General features: G+C 39.6%; 1 protein-coding gene across 18 annotated transcripts in view; it reads left to right on the top strand.

Annotated features, from left to right (window-relative positions):
* Positions 1 to 17,530, top strand: part of plekha5 (pleckstrin homology domain containing, family A member 5) — a 99,254-nt gene extending 81,724 nt beyond the window's left edge. For 3 of the 18 annotated variants that reach the window (XM_053688464.1, XM_053688471.1, XM_053688474.1), the window contains 17 exons: positions 2,754 to 2,873; positions 3,736 to 3,789; positions 9,522 to 9,584; positions 10,192 to 10,272; positions 10,464 to 10,613; positions 11,284 to 11,385; positions 11,503 to 11,611; positions 11,732 to 11,763; positions 11,913 to 12,083; positions 12,440 to 12,560; positions 12,653 to 12,765; positions 13,901 to 14,095; positions 14,543 to 14,626; positions 14,737 to 14,837; positions 14,928 to 15,064; positions 15,368 to 15,455; positions 16,476 to 17,530. In XM_053688464.1, coding sequence (XP_053544439.1) covers positions 2,754 to 2,873; positions 3,736 to 3,789; positions 9,522 to 9,584; positions 10,192 to 10,272; positions 10,464 to 10,613; positions 11,284 to 11,385; positions 11,503 to 11,611; positions 11,732 to 11,763; positions 11,913 to 12,083; positions 12,440 to 12,560; positions 12,653 to 12,765; positions 13,901 to 14,095; positions 14,543 to 14,626; positions 14,737 to 14,837; positions 14,928 to 15,064; positions 15,368 to 15,455; positions 16,476 to 16,503 — 1,749 coding nt within the window. In that variant the 3' untranslated portion in view covers positions 16,504 to 17,530. Of the gene's footprint in view, positions 1 to 2,753; positions 2,874 to 3,084; positions 3,478 to 3,735; positions 3,790 to 8,124; positions 8,206 to 9,521; positions 9,585 to 10,191; positions 10,273 to 10,463; positions 10,614 to 11,283; positions 11,386 to 11,502; positions 11,612 to 11,731; positions 11,764 to 11,912; positions 12,084 to 12,439; positions 12,561 to 12,652; positions 12,766 to 13,900; positions 14,096 to 14,542; positions 14,627 to 14,736; positions 14,838 to 14,927; positions 15,065 to 15,367; positions 15,482 to 16,471 lie in introns of those variants that run through there. The other 15 variants (XM_053688468.1, XM_053688469.1, XM_053688470.1 and 12 more) reach the window with 13 other exon arrangements.
* The last annotated feature ends 2,494 nt before the right edge of the window (positions 17,531 to 20,024 follow it).

The following is a 20,024-nucleotide window of genomic DNA, read 5'->3' on the forward strand; positions in this document are numbered from 1 at the left end:
CTCAAAGAGATGCGCCACAAAAGTTCTGGAACCAAGATGAATCTCTACCAAAGTGATGGAAAGGCCAAAGTGTGGAGAAAGAAAGGATCTGCTCATGATCCAAAACATACGAGCTCATCTGTGGAACATGGTGGAGGTAGTGTCATGGCTTGGGCATACATGGCTGCTTCTGGAACATTCTCACTGATCTTTATTGATGATGGAACTCATGATGGTAGCAGCAGAATGAATTCAGAAGTTTACATGAACAATATGTCTTCCAATTTATAGAGAAATGCATCCAATCTAATTGGGAGGAACTCTTGGAGCAAGACAATGATCCAAAACACACTTCCAGCTTAACAAAGGACTTTATAAGGGGGAAAAAGTGGAAGGTTTTAGACTGGCCAAGTCAATCACCAGACCTTAACCCAACTGAGCAGCATTTCACCATCTGAAGAGGAGACTGAAGGGAAACAAAACCCAAAACAAAAGAACAACTGAAAGTGACTGGGGTAAAAGCCTGGAAATGCATCACAAAAGAAGAAACCAACAGTTTGGTGATGTCAGTGGGTCTCAGGCTTGATGCAGTTATTGCAAGCAAGGGATATGCAACGGAATATCAAGTGTTATTTACTTAAAGACTATCTGTTCCTATACTCTTGTTCACCTACAAATTGGGTGGGCTGCCACCAAAGGTGCCACGTTCCAGGTTGTTTAATACATCTAGATGTAAATATCAGGTTTGAAATCGGAAATTGTGATCCATCACCTCATCTTTTCATCTCAAACCCAAATGTTTTCAGTTTATAACAAAAACAAAAGAATTGTCCTTTCTCCCAGTCTGTGTTAGACCTCACCCTCCCCAGTTGGTAGCTGAATTATGACATAATGGAAAATAAAAATCTAACAACAGGAAAAAGGAAATTAAATATGGCCGGTCTAGTCAGGGACGTAGAACAAGAGCACCAAACTAGTTCAATGTACACAAATGAAAAGCAGACACACAATTTTTGTTACTGGTAAGTAACGTTTTTTTTGTTTTGTTTTGTTTTGTTTTTGTTTTCCCCCCAGTCTGTGTAGCCTACTGGTATATTATTTAAATCTTACCTCCAGACTCCCAAATGTTTTAGGATCAGCATCATGTAACTTATAATTTCATTCCGCATATTCATTATATGAATGAATGAATTCTACTCCCTATACAGCATAGCCTATAATGCTACATGCCTTAAGTTACACAAGGTCAATTAAAATTTCTATAAAATATTTTTTGCTTATAAACTGATCATGACTGATTAAACCTGTTTGTTTTGGCACTGCACTCATGGGAACGAGAGAAAACCTTGTTTACTATCTAACACAGACTAGGGTTGGGCATTTATCCAGCTAGCATGTCTGTGCATTTTGAAATAGGGAATTTGCTAACTCTGTTGTACACGTGTAGCATTGCACTTCAACATATTTTGATAATAACAGCTTCTGGTAAATCATTGTGGATGATTCTATAGTTATATGTTGTAGCACAAACTTCAGTAAAAGTCCATAAGCTGTGTGCATATAGACGTGTCCTTATCATTTCAAGCACAGCTGCTAGGTGTGTAGGTACAAGGCACTGCGCTTTTAAAATTTTGTTTAGGAACATTATATTGGCATGGGGCTGCAAAACTGAACCGTTTTTTAAAAAATAAAACCATTTAAGGCATCCATTGAGCTATCTATCTATCTATCTATTTATTTATTTATTTAGCGAAAGTACATTTTGAATCCTTTTTGCCAACAAAATAAAAGTGGTAATTTTGGTGCAAATGGTCTTTATTGGAACATGTATGCTATATGTATTCACACACATGGCTAAAACAACAGAGTGGTGAAGATGTACAGGCAAATGTCAGAAGGCTTTCAGAGATGTTTACGCAGCCTTATTAAGTGCGATTTTTGCTTCCTTCCGAACTGGCTTTTACACCTTTGTGTATTGTTTCCACTTTGATTGGAAAAGTCTCTCTCCAAACTGAAGCACCTGAACCTCCTGCCCATCCTCTCATGACTCGTTAGTAGAGACGACCGGTGGATGAAAATCTCTTCACGCTCTCTACATGTTGAACACTGAAAGTTGGCTTGTATTGAGTCGTCAGGCTTAATGGTGGCTTTTCAAGTCAAGTAGCTTGTAACTAGTGAGACAATTTTATTGACCGACAATACCTTTATTGTATTATTATTATAGTTTTGGGTTGTCTGTGCGTTTGTCCACGATTCTTGTTAGTGTAATATCCCGAGAACAAGTGGTTTGAAGGATCTATAGGGAATGATCACCGTAACCAGCATATGAATGGATTAGATTTTGAGATCTATCTAAATAGGTCACAGCAAGGTCAAATGTCTGAAGTAGTTTTTAGTAATAATTTACCGTATCTCACCTTCCCCACTTGTGTTTGAAGAAGTCTAATGTTTCCTGAATATTATTGGAATTCAGCTTGTCAGATTAGGGTTAGATCATCCGACAACGAATGCCTCGCTTTAGTGTCATCTGGACAATTGTTCCTGGATTACTACTATAAACTAACCACATGTCACCACATGGTTTAATAGTTTGCATAAAATCATGCAGACACAGGCCAAGAGCTTCACATCAAACATCAGAATGAAGGAAAAAAGTGTGATTTTTACACGCTCCTACCCCGTACAGCAGTTCCGAGCCACCGTACAGGCATTTTCAGCATTTATTAAGGTTTTCTAACCGTGATTCCTGTACATATTGTTTCCTGTGACCCCAGCCAGAAGAGCTGACCCTGCTGCTTATCAAGCTGCGACGGCAGCAGGCTGAGCTCAACAGCATCCGAGAACAGACTCTTGCTCAGCTAATGCAGCTAAACATTGATGCCGCCAACCCGAAGGTCAGCCTTGGAGGATTATCTGCGCTAGACTGTGAAGGAATGCTAGTTTTGTTTTATTTATTTTTTCCCTCCCCCATTTTACAGCATGCTGCTGTTTGTTACTTTTTATTTATTGGTTGGGTCCGTCTTGCCGCGTACTAACGGTGGTAAAGTCAATAGCTTCTTACAGATGTATTGTCGTGCTAATTGACTGTTATTCCTGCTTGAGCAGTGTGTCCTGGGAAAATTTATGCACCAGGCTACTGGGGCCAGTTCCCAGGCGCCTCTGACAGCCAGGAGCTCCAGCCTGATTGACACGATAAGATATTGACATTTTTTATCCTATTATACTCATATACACACACAGTTTACTGTGTGTGTGTGTGTGTGTGTGTGTGTGTGTGTGTGTGTAATGCGTGTGTCTATAAGTGTGTTCTTCCTGGGGACTGGCTCCAAAGACTGCTGCACACAGACGCTTGTGTATCTTTCATTTACAACCATGACATTCAGTATTCTTTTTTTGGATGCAAGTCTGCTCGTATTTTCTACGACCCACTAATGCATGATGAATTTACTCAGACCCTGCACTGCACTCGTCCCAGCCGACAACCTCTTGAATCTTTTTTCAGTTGTGAATGGCTTTTTTTTGTGTGTGTGTGTGTGTGTGTGTGTGTGTGTGTGTGTGTGTGTGTGTGTGTGTGTGTGTGTGTGTGTGTGTGTGTGTGCGTGCGTGCGTGCGCGTATATATATAATAATATTTTATTTATTTATTTATTTATTTTTAAAATTCTGTTGTGAGTCTCTTGCCTGCTTGAGGGGTCCTCTGATTCTGACTACTCTTCTACTTAGCACTCTTCTTTCTATTTTTCACTGCCTTCACTAGAATAAGGTGCTTTCTCATCAACTGCAGAGGAATCTCATGTATCTGGACAGCCAGGTGAGGGCACTCTTCGGTGATCTCTCTCTCTCTCTCTCTCTCTCTCTCTCCTTCTCTCTCTCTAGGACTATATATTATTATGCCTTTCTACTACTATTGGCGCTGTCTGGTGAATATGAACTTGTACAGTAATAAACCACAAAAGGCATCAAGGGAGATTATCGCCATAATTAATTAAGGAGCATATCTAATCTTTTTTACATGATTCATTCCTTCATGTTCAGTAACCGCTGTAGAGAGGATTTTTGTATATGTGTAATTAAGTTTTTTGGATGAATCCAGGAGTTCTGACCATTCCACCTATACAAAGATTTTCAAGCGTTAATAAATTAATGAAAACAAAATAGCATAAAAAAATGGTTTAATTTAAAACTTCAACCATGTTTTTCATTTTGAAAAAGGTACCAATTACGTGTGCCTTTAATATATATATATATATATATATATATATATATATATATATATATATATATATAATATTCCATATATTTATGCCAAATTGAAATAGACTATTTGACTATAATGAGACAAGTGGTTAAGACGTTGGGCTACTGATTGGAAGATCATTGAGTTCAAACCCCAGCGCTGCCACTGTTGCGGCCCTTGAGCAAGGCCCTTAACTCTCAACTGCTCAGATGTATAAATGAGAAATTTAAGTCCCTGTGGATAAGGGTGTCTGCCAAATGCCGTGAATGTATTTCCAACCTCAATCCAAACCTCAGAATCTGACACTATTTTCATAAAACATCTAAAGACCCACCTCTTCTGTGAGCGCTTAACTAACCCCTAAAATGCCAATCCCACTTTATTTAAAATAAATAAATAAATAATTACTCTGGCTCTTACACCTTTACTCTGTGCACTTTGTTTCTCTAGAACTCAATTATAAATCTTGTACAGTAGCTCTACTTGTATTGTTCTCCGCTTGATATATCGCTTTGCTTGTATTTCCTCATTTGTAAGTCGCTTTGGATAAAAGTGTCCGCTAAATGAATAAATGTAAATATATTTCAAGATATATAGTATGTAATTGCAATTTATTTTGCTATTAATTGTAGATATAGTAAGTTTTTCAACAAATTCTTTGTTTCGTAGAGAAACAAAGAATCTCTGATTTCACATCACCTCCCCATCAGTGAATTGAAATGGATCCAGGAACAGAAACACAGGGCACTGAAATTCTTACAGCACCCAAACACCTAGTAAACGAGTACACAAGTTGCCATATATTTCTTACCTTAAGCTTGAAGGATCTGTTCATATTTATAGGCAAAGTCAGTTTACACAGGTTGCCTAATTTTCCTGAGGAGTCTGACTCATGTTTTTAAACAGAACCATTTGCCTTTAAACTCCACAAAGATTCCGAGGGTGGAAAATGTGGACTGAAGAGACCAACCCCCCGCCCCCCCTTGCTGCCAAATGCAATACGATGTTACATAAAATCAAAAGAAAATTGACAAAGAAGCAAATGAAAACAAACAGTGATATGATGATGTATATAAGAGAAGATGGAAAGATTTGATATAAGCATCTACAGTAATAGGTTGCCATTATATTGCTGCGTGAATAGTCCTGGTTGTATTGATCACATTAATCACTGAAGAATTGTCCTAATTTAGCAATTTGGCTTCCACCCAGCTTGTAAAAATACCACTCGGCATGCACATTCTATATTTCGCACAAAGCTGTAATCTCACTCTCACTCCAGTGCTGTGTTGCTCTCAGGAAGTGTTTCCCCCCTTCAACCCATCCAAACAGCTTGTTTTAATGGCTGGATAGTATTTTCTAAAACAGATGTTTTGTCAAATTTGCAGTCTCTTAGAACATCAGTGTATAAACATTTTGTCATCCCTCACAATACAGAAAGCTTGTGTGTTGATTACAATACTTATACCACAGCATGGTTGAATTCTTGAATCGGAAGGTGTTGCTTAATTTTCTATAGCTGCACATAAATTAATGAAAATAATGAATAGACTAAACATGTATTATATAACAAAGAAAGCCGGATAATCATTGATATGGTGAAGTTTTCTTTAAGGTGGCGTTCGTTTAACTTTTATGGAAGGAATCTCCAAAGTGTCAGCACTTTGTAACAGTAGCAGGCAGTAAGTGTCCCAACACAGGAGAATAAGCAGTCGTTTTAAACGCCTCACCAGGATCTTTTTTTCTTTCTTTCCTTCTTGACGTTAATGATGCAAAACATGCAGCTTGTCATGTTGCAGAGAAACTGAAAAAATGTCAACTCTGTTTTACAGTGTGTTTAGTCTATTTCTTTGTTTGGTTGCAGCTGAACTTGCAGTTAAAGTAATCTTGAAAGTCAGGTCTTGATTTACTTCTCACACCCTTGATTATGATACAGCAACATTTGTTATTTAGATTCGTGAAATCTTAGAGGTATATATACGTTTTTCACCAGTCACCGGTTTACTAGCCTACAGTAGGTTAGGCACTAATATGGGTCCAGACGTGGAGGCCATGGGTGCTGGTACAGTAGCTGATAGAGCAAAGAAGCAGGGTTTCTGTAGCCATGAGCTGAGGCACTGGCGAAGGTTTAGCCAAGAAGTAATACCCACCAACATGGGCCGAGGACCGCAATATCTTCCACTCTCTTTTTTTTTTTTTTCTTTCCTTTTCTTTTCTTTTCTTTGCTTTTCTTTTCTTTTTTCCCCCGGTATCCTAAATGGAAGACATTCCCAGCGGACCATGTGATCATACATCTCAGACAGGGCCATATACTCAGAGTATAGCAAACACTTATACAAAACACCATTTTAAACACCCAAGGGTCCCATCATGTTTGCTGGCTAATGGAGGCAGGTTAGCTGGCGGACTGAGTGGTGCCACTCGGAGGCCTACTGCTACTTCTCAAATTACTGCTGTCGCTTAGCCAGAATGCAAGAATATAAAAGCTACGTCCATGGTTGGGAAATTTTCTATAGCCTAGAAGCACATTATTAAGTCTTTTCCATGAATCACTAAAGGCCAAAACACAGTTATATATTCCTCAAAGGTAAACTCGTTAATATAATGGGTTTCACATAACATTCCTCATAAAATTAATCTTGGAAACAGTGATGCAGCTAAGCAGTGGTGTGATGAATACACAGTCACAGGCCGAGCAGAAGGCTACAAATGATTGACTAATCTCCCAACGAGGATGTGAGGAAGAGATGCTTGGGAAGGAAACATTACCAGAGCAAAATGAGAAGTCCTCTCTCACTGACGTCACTTTTTTGGTAATACATTGTGGAGCCTTATTGCCGGTCACTGGGCATACAGGATCTGTGTGATTACACATTAAACTAAGTTTGCATGGGTTTTTTTTTTTTTTTTTTTTTTTTTTTTAATTATAACCTATAATAGTATAAAATATTCTTTTCAAGAATTTCTTTCGGGATCAATAAAATCACGACTCCTCACTTCTGGGTTGTTGTTTTGTTTTTGTTTTTTTACATCAAGCCAATTTTTGAATTCTACCCACTGTTTCTCAAATAATGATTATTATTAATATTGTGTGTGTGGTTCTTAATAAAAAGCTTTACATTCCTGCCGTAACATGAACAACATGTTAACATTTATGCCCTCGTTCTAATACATTATTGTTTATATAGTAACAGGGACTCATACACAGGGACTTGTATGGCGGGTGGTCTACATATCTACATAAAGATTAATAATGAGTTTTTAAAAGAACATGTTATTTAACAAACAAAATCATATCAATGTGATACGTTTTATATTACATTTATGTAATGTATATGGAAGGATTCTCTAGTGTCAGCGCTGTGTAACTGTCACGGAAGTCTTCAGGACATAGGCGTTTTCTCTTTCCAATTTCTCGGTAAAATGGCAAGCTGCGTTTTTTGTTGTTGTTTTTGAGAGAGAGAGAGAGATATGCAGGTGAGGGAATGACTTTCTTGTGGCTATAACACAAGTGAGAAAAGTCACTTGTTTCTCGCATGTTCCACACCGTTAAATCTATCTATAAAGCGTTAAAATGTGCGACATGCCGTTCATTAATTAATGAAACGTTGTGTATTATAAGCGGAAAAACACACTCCAGATCGTGCAGTTATACGTAAATAATCCACTTCAGGGTGGCATCATGGCGCATCACACCACCCCAGTGTGAATTATCTTTGTATAACTGCATGTTCTGCAGTGTGTCGTTCTTTATGCTTCTATAACTTCTTGAGAATTCAGAGTTCAGGTTTTTGCCAGCTCTCATATACAGTACAGCAAAGACATGAACACACACACATGCACACACCTTTGTAAGCTTTAGCAGTTCTGTTCTACTCTGAATGCTCTTCCTCCTCCTCACTATACCAGATGAAGCAGAATGAGCCTATAATCTTCATGATTCACACTATGATTGAGAGCTCGGCACCGAGGCCTCAACTATACCAGCAAGTAAGGTCTTGATGTACACCCAGTTTTGCACCCATCTCTCTTGTATCACAGGACCTCCTGTTACTCCTCCCTCACTGTCTCATCCAGTGTTGGGTCTATTAAAGCACATTTCATTGTTCTTTTTTTTTGGTGGTTGTCGTTTTCTTGCAAATGGTGTTAGCATGGCTTGAATGTATTGTGTTCTCTACAATGCCATGCAAACTTGCCGACAGATGCTGGCCTGATCACCCCATTGAAAGTCATTTGCAATGCCCATTCATGCTGGCTGCCAGGTTTTATTAAAAAAAAAAAAAAAAATGGAAGATGACTTATCTGGACACAAACAACATTTTATGTGTTCACATTTCTTTTGTGCTTTTTGTGAGTAAAAGGCGCTTGAGCCTCTCATCCCCCCACCCCCCTCTTTAGCAGTGGAATTTCTGGACTCAAGAATTGACTAAACAGGCTGAAGGGAATGATGATAATTGAGCCTATCAGCTCTGTACCTCCTGTACAGCTCATGGAGAACGTCCTCTCAGCTGCCCTTGCTGCATCCTGCTTTTCATCACCTGAGAGGATCTGCCATGGCCGGCGGGGTCAGCTAATACGACTCAAATTAGCCTAGCATTTCAAATCGCTGTTTATTAAACCTGAATAGGAATCATGGAGACACGCTTATTTTTCCTAGAATTCCTAGCCATCATGAGCCTGACATGTGAATTCATCTTCCTACTGCATTCTGTGGAGTAGTTCATGCAAAATTGTTTTTTGTTTTGTTCCATATGGAATCTTGTCTTTCCGTATGTATGTCCCGCTCTGCTCCTGGTGTCTTGTAATACAAGTGATGAATGTTTCACAAACATGTTGTATGCTGGTGACACACCACACCTTTGCCACTTTTAGAACATAAATGCTTATAAAAGTGCTGCTGCCAAACTTTCATCGTCCTCACTCCCCTGCTTCCTTTTTCATCAACTCGAAGTGTGTGTGTGTGTGTGTGTGTGTGAGAGAGAGAGAGAGAGAGAACCAATTATGTTACCAATTTTAGAGTCGGAAGATATTTCTGCTACAGTAAACTTGATCTACACATAAAGGGTACAATGCATTACATAGTCATCCTGCAGCACTAGAACATTCTTATCCATGATGAGTGCCTTGCTTTAGTCCTGACTCTTCCTTAGTAAGAGGGAGGGTTCAAATAGTACCACTAATGACTTCTCTGTATCATCTTGCTTGAGTTCTGTCATTACTACAGGGTGTAAAGGGTAGTTATAGCTCCATGGTTGCACACTTAAATGTTTTTCAGACCTGCATCTGACTGTTTCTTATTATTGCAGATGAGTCCTGAGGCATACAGCGACAGCATTTATGCCTACAGACCTGAAGAACTAGATGTTGATGTAAGTTGACTACTACATATTCTTAATAAAGCTTATAGCAGCATGTAAATAGAACAGATTTATTGCATGCTGATGTTGGATTTCTGTGTATGATTGTGCGAGTACTCTCGCTGTATAATCACACTTCACTTTTTTTTTTTTTTTTTTTTTTAACAATAATTACCCTTCTGTGTTTCTAGATGCCCGAGTAACACTTCTTCTTAACAGATACACTTGATACTAACATAATTTGTTCGGTAATGCACGTGCCACTTCATCTGTCTTGTCCCTACAATTACCGACCATTTTATTGAGTACACCACCATCTAGGGTCACTTAGTAGGTGTAAAATGACTAGATTACCTGTACTGCATCTGACTTGAAATCCACAGGGGAGTTGCCACTCATCTGTTTGCGATAAGAAAGGTTTACATGCACATTTTCCTTGCTGCGTGTACACTTTTCTAGTTTTTACACTATTTTAGGTTAGTTTACAAAGAATGGACTACTACGCAAATCGTACCTTCTCAGCGGCGGTCCTACTACGCTCCCTTTGTACGGTATTCTGTTACGCTGTGCGTTCACTACATGCGAGGAAAAACAATATTACTTCTGCTTCTTTCTTTAGACAAAGTTGAGCAGGTTGTGCGAACAAGGCAAAGTGGTGCGAACACAAGAGGAGAAGCTTCAGCAACTCCACAGAGAGAAGGTAGATCTGAATATTCCAGTGTCCTTTAACTGAGCAATCTATAATATAATTTTTTTTTTTTTATTTATTTTATTTTATTTTTTTAAAAAATGCTGATTATCGATTCAAACCTGATGGGCACACGTGGAAGTGCTGTTTGTCTTTTTTTTTCGCTTAAAGCTGATGTGTTTGTCGGATTTTCCTGTGTCTAGCACACCCTAGAAACAGCCCTTTTATCAGCAAGTCAGGAGCTTGAGATGAGCGCGGATAACCCAGTGGCCATGCAGAGCCTCATACAGCAGAGGGATGTACTGCAGAACGGCCTTTTGAGCTCCTGCAGAGAACTATCCCGAGTCAGCACTGTGAGTCAGTCCACACACACACACACACACACACACACACACACACACACACACACACACACACACACACACACACACACACACACACACACACACACACACACACACACACACACTCACTCACTCACTCACTCAAAGACACGTACAATACGATGAGGGGGCAGTTGTAAGTAGTCAGATTTTATTTGATGATCAGGTCTGGAAAGAACAGTATTACATTGAAAAATTTTAAATAATGCCTCAAAACTACTGATCCAACTGTAGTCCATCTATACCACTCTTTCCAGAACAGCACGTAAAAATTCAGACGGATACAGTAAGTATAGAAATAATAATCACAAATAATAATGTATAATATTCACACTTTTTTAAATTACCACACACTGCCATTACCAGGATTGCATTTGCAATTATCAGGTGATTTTAAGGCTTAGTAAATTCAAGTGTAAGGCACTATATTAATCTATTTGCACTTACACCACCCTGTTGTTTGTGCCTACAGTTAGAAACACCCCAAAATGGTAAACATGAGAAAAACATACTATTTTGTATTTGAAAAGTTCAACCCTCTGGAGGCCATTCTTTATAAATCTCTTGTACTGTATTTTGATGGTTGAAAAGCAAATCTGGGCCCCGGTGTACGTTTTGTGTTTGTTTGCTTGTTTTCTAGGAGCTGGATAGAAGTTGGAAAGAGTATGATAAACTGGAGGCCGATGTGACCGTGGCTAAGAGGAACCTGCTCGATCAGCTGGAGGCTCTTGGCAGTCCACAGGTAGCTGTGCAATGCAAAGCTTAAAAATCTCCATTTCTGAAAATAAACGCCGTCAGCTATCATCATGCATAGAAGACAAGCTGGTAAGAAGTGTGGGTATGTGTGTGTGATTTACAGACAGAACCCCCTAGTCAGCAGCATGTCCAGATTCAAAAGGAGCTGTGGAGGATTCAGGACGTGATGGATGCACTGAACAAAAATAAACCAAAGAGAAGCGCTGAGCCAAGTGAGACTTGCACTCTTTCTCTCCCTCTCCATCGAACACACATTTTATCGCAAATTAAAGCTAACCCATTCCAAGTACAAATGTTCTAGATTTAATGTATACATGACCCTTTTCCCACAGGTTTTCCAATCTCTGGTCTTCAGAAAAAGGAGGTATGTATATATTGCTCAGCAAAGCTCTGATTTCCTTTCACACATACTTGAGTCCAATCTCAGTGTTACAGTCGGGGTCCGATATGTCATTCACCTCCAAACATTGGCCAAACTTTTACCTCTATCTTGGGAATATTTTTGATCTGTAGGAGTCAGATTCAGTGCCCCCACGTCCTCCACTTCCCCACCTTTATGAGGGCAGAGCGCGCCTGTGTGTGCCCCACCTGCCCGGCCCCAGCCACACTCAGCTTCACCCACCTCGCACAGGCCCTCACCAGCCCGAAGACCGCAAAGCTGCCCAGCGCAATGGCAGTCACAGCGTAAGAGGCTGCTGAACCCTCATCTCATCCCATACCCTCCATCATACCCATCATGCCCCTTCACCAACAGTGTCCTCTGATCTTTCCATTCTTTACTTTATAATGCGGTTTTGTGGTCCCAGTATCCTCGTTAATTCTATTTTGGGATTTTGTTTTTTTGTTTGTCTTGTTCGTTCCCTCTGATTTTGATTCTCATTTGAACTCTGAGCTCAGATGACAAATGAGGATTTTAAGACTGTAAGTTAGAGTACAGTGTTAATATTTTTGCCTCATCATATCTCCCCACATCGTTCATATATAAAATACAATGATTATGTGTGAGTAATAGGATGACTGAAATGACCAATCCTCCCCAGGGTCCGGACTACAGGCTGTATAAGAGTGAGCCGGAGCTGACAACAGTGGCTGAAGTAGATGAGAGCAATGGCGAGGAGAAATCTGAACAGGCTGCTGAAAAAGAGCCCTCTAGTACTAAAGGTGCTCTGGAGCACCTTTTGATCACAACAAATCAGAGTACAAAATTAGTTTCATTCGTCAAACCTCATTTTCCCAACAATTCCTCGTTTCAGTGTCCTATCCTGTGGGAGTAGTGAGCCCAAGGACAAAGTCACCTCTGCCAGTGTCCTCCACTATTGCTTCTTATGTGACTTTGAGGAAGGCCAAGAAACCTGAAGCAAAAGCAGTAGGTCCCTTTCACTAACCTCATTTCCTGCTGTGGCTTGCCTGGGTCAACAGTTTAATTACCAGTTCACACCAGACACATTTCTGATGCTAAATGGATCTCCTTCTATATTAACCAACATTTGTTTGATCAATCTAGATTGCTAGTTATGTAACTGTGGACCTATGAAGACTGGATAACCACCAGGGGTGGTAATTATCACCAGCAGAGCTTCTCGTGTGCACATGCATGTCAGTGTGACTGTATGACATGGTATTTGCGACAAATACCAGTGTCATACAGCCATCTTCCCCTTGAGTCCCGAACGACAGCTGGTAGTTACACAGTGTCATAGAACCACAGTTACATACATAACTAGCATTCTGTTCCAGCTCTCATCACCGTCTGGGGGTGATGAATGTTACCTGGCCACAAAGTCACGAGGAACCACCCCACTTTAAGACTTAACAGAAGGGTGTTCAGAGATGATCCCACACTCGCACTCTCGTTTCAGTCATGGGCTCATAAGGAGAGGCCTTATTGGGGCTCCAGCACAACAAGGAGATCCAGTGCTGGGTACTTGGTGGAGTGTGATGGACAAAGGTCACTTGTCCCCTGCAAGACACCACCCAGAGCACTGTGATACACTGCAATGGCCACCACATACACTTTCAGAGTAAATAAACGCTAGTTTATTTAGCAATACAAGCAGGAAGGATAATACTTTTGGAAGTACCGTGGGACACCACACCACTTCTGGGTGCAGAGATCATTCTCCCATGTCCCTATAGGGTGTATGGCATTCACACTTACTCTAGTTTTATGGAAGAGCCCTTTCCTGAGTTCATTGTGAGACATGGTGCCACAATGTGTGCAAGGAGGGTGGACGTGGTCCAGGTGGCCCGCTGCCTCGGGGCTGATTCCTCTGACCATCAGGGACTTTCCTTTTTTGATCAAGTCTCTATTCAAGTTGGAAATAAATAAATATCCAGCAAGTGGAAATTACTGGGTTTTGGGAATTTAAATGGGGGGTGGGGGGTGAGAAAACTTGGATACAGTAAGTATGCATACCCCTTAATTAATACTTTTTTAAAGCCCATTTGCTTGTAGTACAACACTCAGTCTTTGTGTGTGTGTTTATTCATGTCTTAATCAGAACCGTCCAAATAGTACAGTGGAGCACATCAGCAATAGTGTAGAGGGAGTTCGCCAGCGCATGAGTGTTGAGGAGCAAATGGAGCGGATTCGGAGGCACCAGCAGGGCGCGCTGCGAGAGAGAAGGAGGGAAGATGGTTCTCTCTCCCGCAGTCTTTCCTTCACCAAAGACACCTCCTATTACTACACCCTGCAGGTAGCATCCATAACAGCATCCATATACAGTACATCATCCATATACTCCCTCCACTCTCCAGATTCAGTATGACGCAGCGAAATCTTTAACTTTAATGCATTACAGGATTAAATACTCCTGCGGCATTGTTCAGAAATTCCCATATTCCCCAGGCTGTTTGATGTTCTAGCTGGTTCTGCAGCTTAATCAGAGAAATTATATAATTTTTGCACAAGACTGAGTGTAATATTCTGATCTTAGTGTTTTTAAGGTACTCATGCCATTCTGACAGTTCTCGTAGCATGCTGGCTTTTGTGGAAGTTAAATGGTTATAATTAAATATTGCTATATAATAACTTAATAGGGACATAGTTACAGACACTGAGTTTTAATACGAGCCATATTAGGATAAGTTGGATTTTTTTCAATTTGATGAATATTCACTTCGTGTGTGTGTGTGTGTGTTAGAGCACAAAAAGAAGGGAGATGTCAGCTGGAGACTCGTACCATATCAGAGCCACTATGTTCAAAGAAAACTGCAAAGCATTGGAGGTAACTCAACAAAAGCTGAGATAGCAGAAGGCTTTCTTGTGTTCTAAATAGTACCCATAGGTACTTATTAGGTACCATCTTGTGCTCTTTTCTTGTTCCTCTCCACTCAGCAGGAGCAGGGAAAAGTGGTGTCGGGGCCTGAGTTTGGCGATAAGGTCCCTGAAGCCAGCAGAAGTCCAGAACATCGCAAACCCCGGGGCACTGAGGACAGGTAGGGGTTTCACGGGTGTGTGCGTGTATACACGTGTGTGTCCCCATCAGTGTTTTGCAAGTGCCAAAAGTTTGCTCTGTTGTATGTTAGTCTGCAGACTGCAGTGATGGTACGAGTGGGGACAGAGGAAAATGATGATGATGAAAATCTCTCTGAACAAGGTCGAGATGAGATCGTCAAGGCCTCCTACAATCTGACGTCCTCTAAACACAGCACGGCGGTTTCAGGTGAGATTACTGTATGTGCTCTCTTATTAAAGCATGGTGGCATTTTGCTGACTGATGGCACTGAAACATTGCTGTAGTGTAAGAGGAATAAAACACTGTAGGACGTGCTGTCAACACCCAAACTATCGTGTTTTATTCCTTAGTTATTTTACTAATAAATTGTTTTGTATCTGTTTGTCTTTCCGACCACCGAGTGTGTTTTTACGTCTAATGCATTAATGCATGTTCTTAATCTGTATGTATATTTAACATTTTTGCCTTATGGTGCCTGTTTATGGTCTTGTTTTGTCAAATGGTTTGCAGTGAACAGCTTTACCAGTTCGCCTCAGTCTCCAAGCTCCTCTCCTCTTCCTTCTTCCCCTCCTCACCTCCCTGATGGTTCCCACTTCATGTGTGTGTAGTGGAGATAAAAGTACAGTAAGGGTTTCCTGTCCTGTTATAATTAATCTTCTGTAACGATCCTTAATTTACCGTTACTGTAGGAAACAATCATGATTGGATAAGTACACAATTCTGATGAATGAATACCATGTTTACTTAATAGATTTAGGAAAAATCTATAGATAAAATTTGGCGTTGACTGCTTAAATGGGAAAAGATAATCACGTTCATGTTTACTTGCTCCATATGAAGCTAAAGCCTCTGAGCTTACAGTGAAAGAAAACACAAAACAATATAAATGGGAAAATAAAATGGTATGTCTTTGTTGTTGATGATTGATATCTTGATGACTAAAGTCATGGATGTAGCAATAATCTAGCCAAATTTAAGAGGGGATGCATTTCTGATTCAAATCCATGATCCTATTTGCAGCGTTCTGTTGGTATTGTGATTATAGGCTCTCGCACTCCTCAGAGGAGGAGGCATTTGACAGCAGGGGATGCAAAACAGGGCATAGAACAACTTGTGCACAAAGTCTTGTTAGCTAGCGGGATCAGTGATGGATATGAAACAGTAATTAGCCTAACAGTTGGGTTTCATTACCTGAAAGCCAATGACGAATTAAAAGACTAACCTAAAAGTGCTAAAAGACGTACTGTAGAATATCCAGCTAAGGAGGATATTGTCATGGGGGTTTCTGTGTTATTTAGTAAGATATCCGCCTGTAATACTTAGATGACCGTAGATGAACCAAAGCTAATATACCATTCAAGGCAGAAGTTATGTTGCACTTGCTAGATTCTTTTGAACATAATACTAACTTTAATAGTGATTTTCTGAAGTCTTATAACATAGGATTCAGTCTATTTGAGGTTTTCAGACTGAAATACAATTATTTTAATCACTTTCATTACAATATAAAGAAGTATTATGGTTATATGGGCAGGTTTAAAGCTGTTATGCTTGGTATGGCTAAAATAAAATTTGCAGCTTAAGTGACTGCTAATTGTTTGTCCTCTCTCCCAGCCAGCGTTGCCACCAACATCCATAAACACTGACACGTGAAGAAGGTACTAATGGAGAACCAAAAATGCAGCCTTGTAGAGGAGCGAGAGGCCGCACCGACAACCCGGTCGCAGCTCATGCCATTGCTCTAAATACCAACTGCCACAGAAGAATTACACGAACAGGTTACCTTAGAGTTATTAATGTTATTATTTATAATATTGTTCTTATTTTCATGTTTCATCGTGTTTTTAAATGATTGCGAGTTTTATTCTGTGTTTAGGCATTTTGTATAAAAGGATATGAGCAGTGCAGTGAGGAGGGTCTACTGATTTTACAGGTTTATTATAAAGAGTAGCCACAGTCTTTTCAGTGGGTGGGAAGTGGGATAGAGCTACATGCTCTCTCACATACGTACATGCCCACATGCACACGTTACTTCAAATATCCAGGAGTTATGCACAGAATCTGCTTATTTCTTTATTTAAAAAGTCTGGCTCTTTTACCGCTGATAAACACTCCGGTTTTAGCATAATATCTTTTGCACTGTATAACACCTCACTGATATTTTTTTTTTTAAGTAGTAATGTGTTTATCAAATTATCTGTACAGAACACACACAGTGTGAAAGGTGATTTCATTAAAGCACTGCTATACAGTAACACTGCAGATGAAAATATATTATTTTAGGTTTGTAAAGAAACTTTAGATAGTCTGTGAGTTCTTGCAGCACTGTTCCCCAAACAGAACATTCATGAACATTCATTTTATATTTCTATGGCTGAGATATATTTAACTAAAGATATAATTAAAGAGAGTATTCACAAAAAAAGAGAAGAATAAAAGATTTGGTTTAGTGTGGTCTCTGTCCATGTTGGGGTCCATCTAGAAAAGTATAGCACATGTAAAGGTAAAAAGCAATAACCAGGGTTTTGGTGTTAACTTTATTGTAGAAGATGTAAAGATCATATTGTATATAATGTACACCATACAATAAAATTATAAAAACTTATCTAAGGAGTCAATATGCAAATCTCATCTGTTTTATATCATGTGAAATAAATGTTGTTATAAAAGGTGTATGTGATATCTTTTTTATTTACCCTGTTCTGTATCTGACATTAAGAAGTGACCTGCAGTTGCATTTAGTGTTGATGGAACAAGACAGAAATTAATACCAGGTGTAAATACATTGCACATCATTACATTATTTATCTGGCTATTTCCAACCAGTCATATCCAATCAGACCGGGGGGGGGGGGGGGGGAGTGGAGTAATCAAAAAGAAATCAAATGCATGTACGTAGCACTAAATCCTATAGTCAGTCAATGCTCATTTGCACAATGTGAGAGAAACATATTTTCTCAACATCTTAGGATGCCATGTGTAAATTCAGTGCATTCATATAGCCAATAATGGTGTCCTGAAATCTCATCAGGTTCACAGATATTATAATGTACAAAGTAATTTGCAAGCAACTGTAGCAACTATTATTAGTCACTTATTGGGTGTATCTACAGTTGCAATCAAAATTATTCAACCCCCATTGCAAATCAGGTTTATTGTCAAAATTTACAAACTTTCAGCTGTTTGCAATGAACAAATCAAATAAAAGGATTTGAAATTGTTCAACACAACGAATGCTTCAAGTGGTTTCCCCAAATTCAACTGAAAATACAACTTGTGATGATTTCTCCAGTCTCAAAATGATTCAACCCCCTGAATAGAATCCCTCACAACAGCAGAAAAAACAATTGCTTTTGTTTGATTTGTTCATTGCAAACAGCTGAGTCTGTCTGGCAATGACAGTTGAATAATTTTGACTGTAACTTTATTAATAAAAGTTTTATGTAAAAATATTTATTTTACCATGGCAATCATCAACAAAGAAAGGACTGATTCTTATTTTTAAAGCTGCTACTAAGGGTAATGATAAATTTTAGAAAGAAGACTTGTTTGTCCTCTATTGCAGGGGTTCCAAAACTTTTCCAGGGCAAGGCCCCCCAAATGGCATTAACATTTGACAGAGGTCCCCCTTTTGCAAGATGTCTTTAAAACACATTAAAAATACAGACTTCTGAATATATCCCCCCTTTTTTTAATTATTATTAATAATTACATCTTACATCTTTACATTACATTAGCAATTGATTGTGTGTGTGTGTGTGTGGTTGTCTGAGTGAGAATTTATTTTTCACACCAAATTGTTGAGGCCCCACGGGCGCCCCCTGGCGGCCCCCACTTTGAAAACCACTGCTCTATTGTATCAAGCAGATAAATAACCTTGATGCAGCAGATCCTGCATTACACCAGACACACGATTTTGCATCATTAGCCCCATCTGCTGGACTTGTTCCTGCTCTGTGTATTTACTGCCCCATCTGCTGGATCTTTGCTGCTCTTCACAAGCACTGTACAGTCCTGCAAAACATCTGTTTGCTTTAAATGCTTACTTATAATTCCACATAATGTTAATGACTACTGCAGCTTTTTTTCTTCTTCTAGGTGTTCAGTGAAATACTCCAGTACAATGATGAGTAAAAATATCTCATTCACACAGCTGGTGGAATAAAGTGAATATAGTAGGCTTCTGTATAAAGAATAAGGATCATATGCTGTGGTCATTTGTGGTGCACAAAGTGAGCTCCATGAAGACATGTGTTAAGGTTGGCAGAAGGTGGAACAACTTGAGTGTACTGCACAGAGCCCTGACCTCAACCCCTCTGAACACCTTTGCGATGAACTAGAACTGGAGTCTCCTCCACCTCACTAATGCTCTTGTAGCTGAATTAACACAAATCCCCACAGCCACACCCCAAACTCTAGTGGAATGCCTTTCCAGAAGAGTGTATAACCACAAAGTCCTCACCAAATCTGCTGTCAATTTGGCCCTGCACTGGAACTGAGGCTAAAGGCTACTAAAATTCCAAAAGCTCCCCCTTCTTGAAGATTTTCAACCTGCTAAACATGAGCTAATGAGTTAATACGTAGAATAGCCAGTCCATAAGGTGCTTCACATCTAACAATACTGCAGCCAGGTGCTGTGGCATTCTGGCTACAACTAGGACAACTTCATAATTTAGTGCACATTTCTGTTGTTAATTGGAATAACTAAGTATATTAATCATATATAAACAATTATAGTAAAAATCATTTGAACTGTATTTGTATGGCTGAGTAAATGGAGCTCCTTCCCATCAGCACCCATATGAACAGCTGTCCATAACATTCCTGTATTCTTAAAATGGTCGTTACTCAAGCTGTGCTTTCTTACACTCAGAAATAATGGCAAAAAAAATTTCCTTTTCGGGTTTTCTGCATTTCCGAATTCACTCAATTCACGGTTTCCCTCACTTACTTGCACAAACATCACAAATCCCTATACCCAAATCCCCTGGCCTGTGTTAATGCTACAATAACCTCATTGTCAGTATTTGGTTGAGTCCACCGCCCAAAAGTTAATATGAAACCGACACTACTGTTGTAACTCGTAAATCCCGACTTCCGATCAGGAAAACCTAAAAGAAAACGGTCCCCCAACTCGTAAGTCCTACTCCAGAACTCGTCCTTCTCC

Source organism: Ictalurus punctatus, chromosome 19 (genome assembly GCF_001660625.3).
Source record: "Ictalurus punctatus breed USDA103 chromosome 19, Coco_2.0, whole genome shotgun sequence".
NCBI classification, from domain to species: Eukaryota; Metazoa; Chordata; class Actinopteri; order Siluriformes; family Ictaluridae; genus Ictalurus; species Ictalurus punctatus.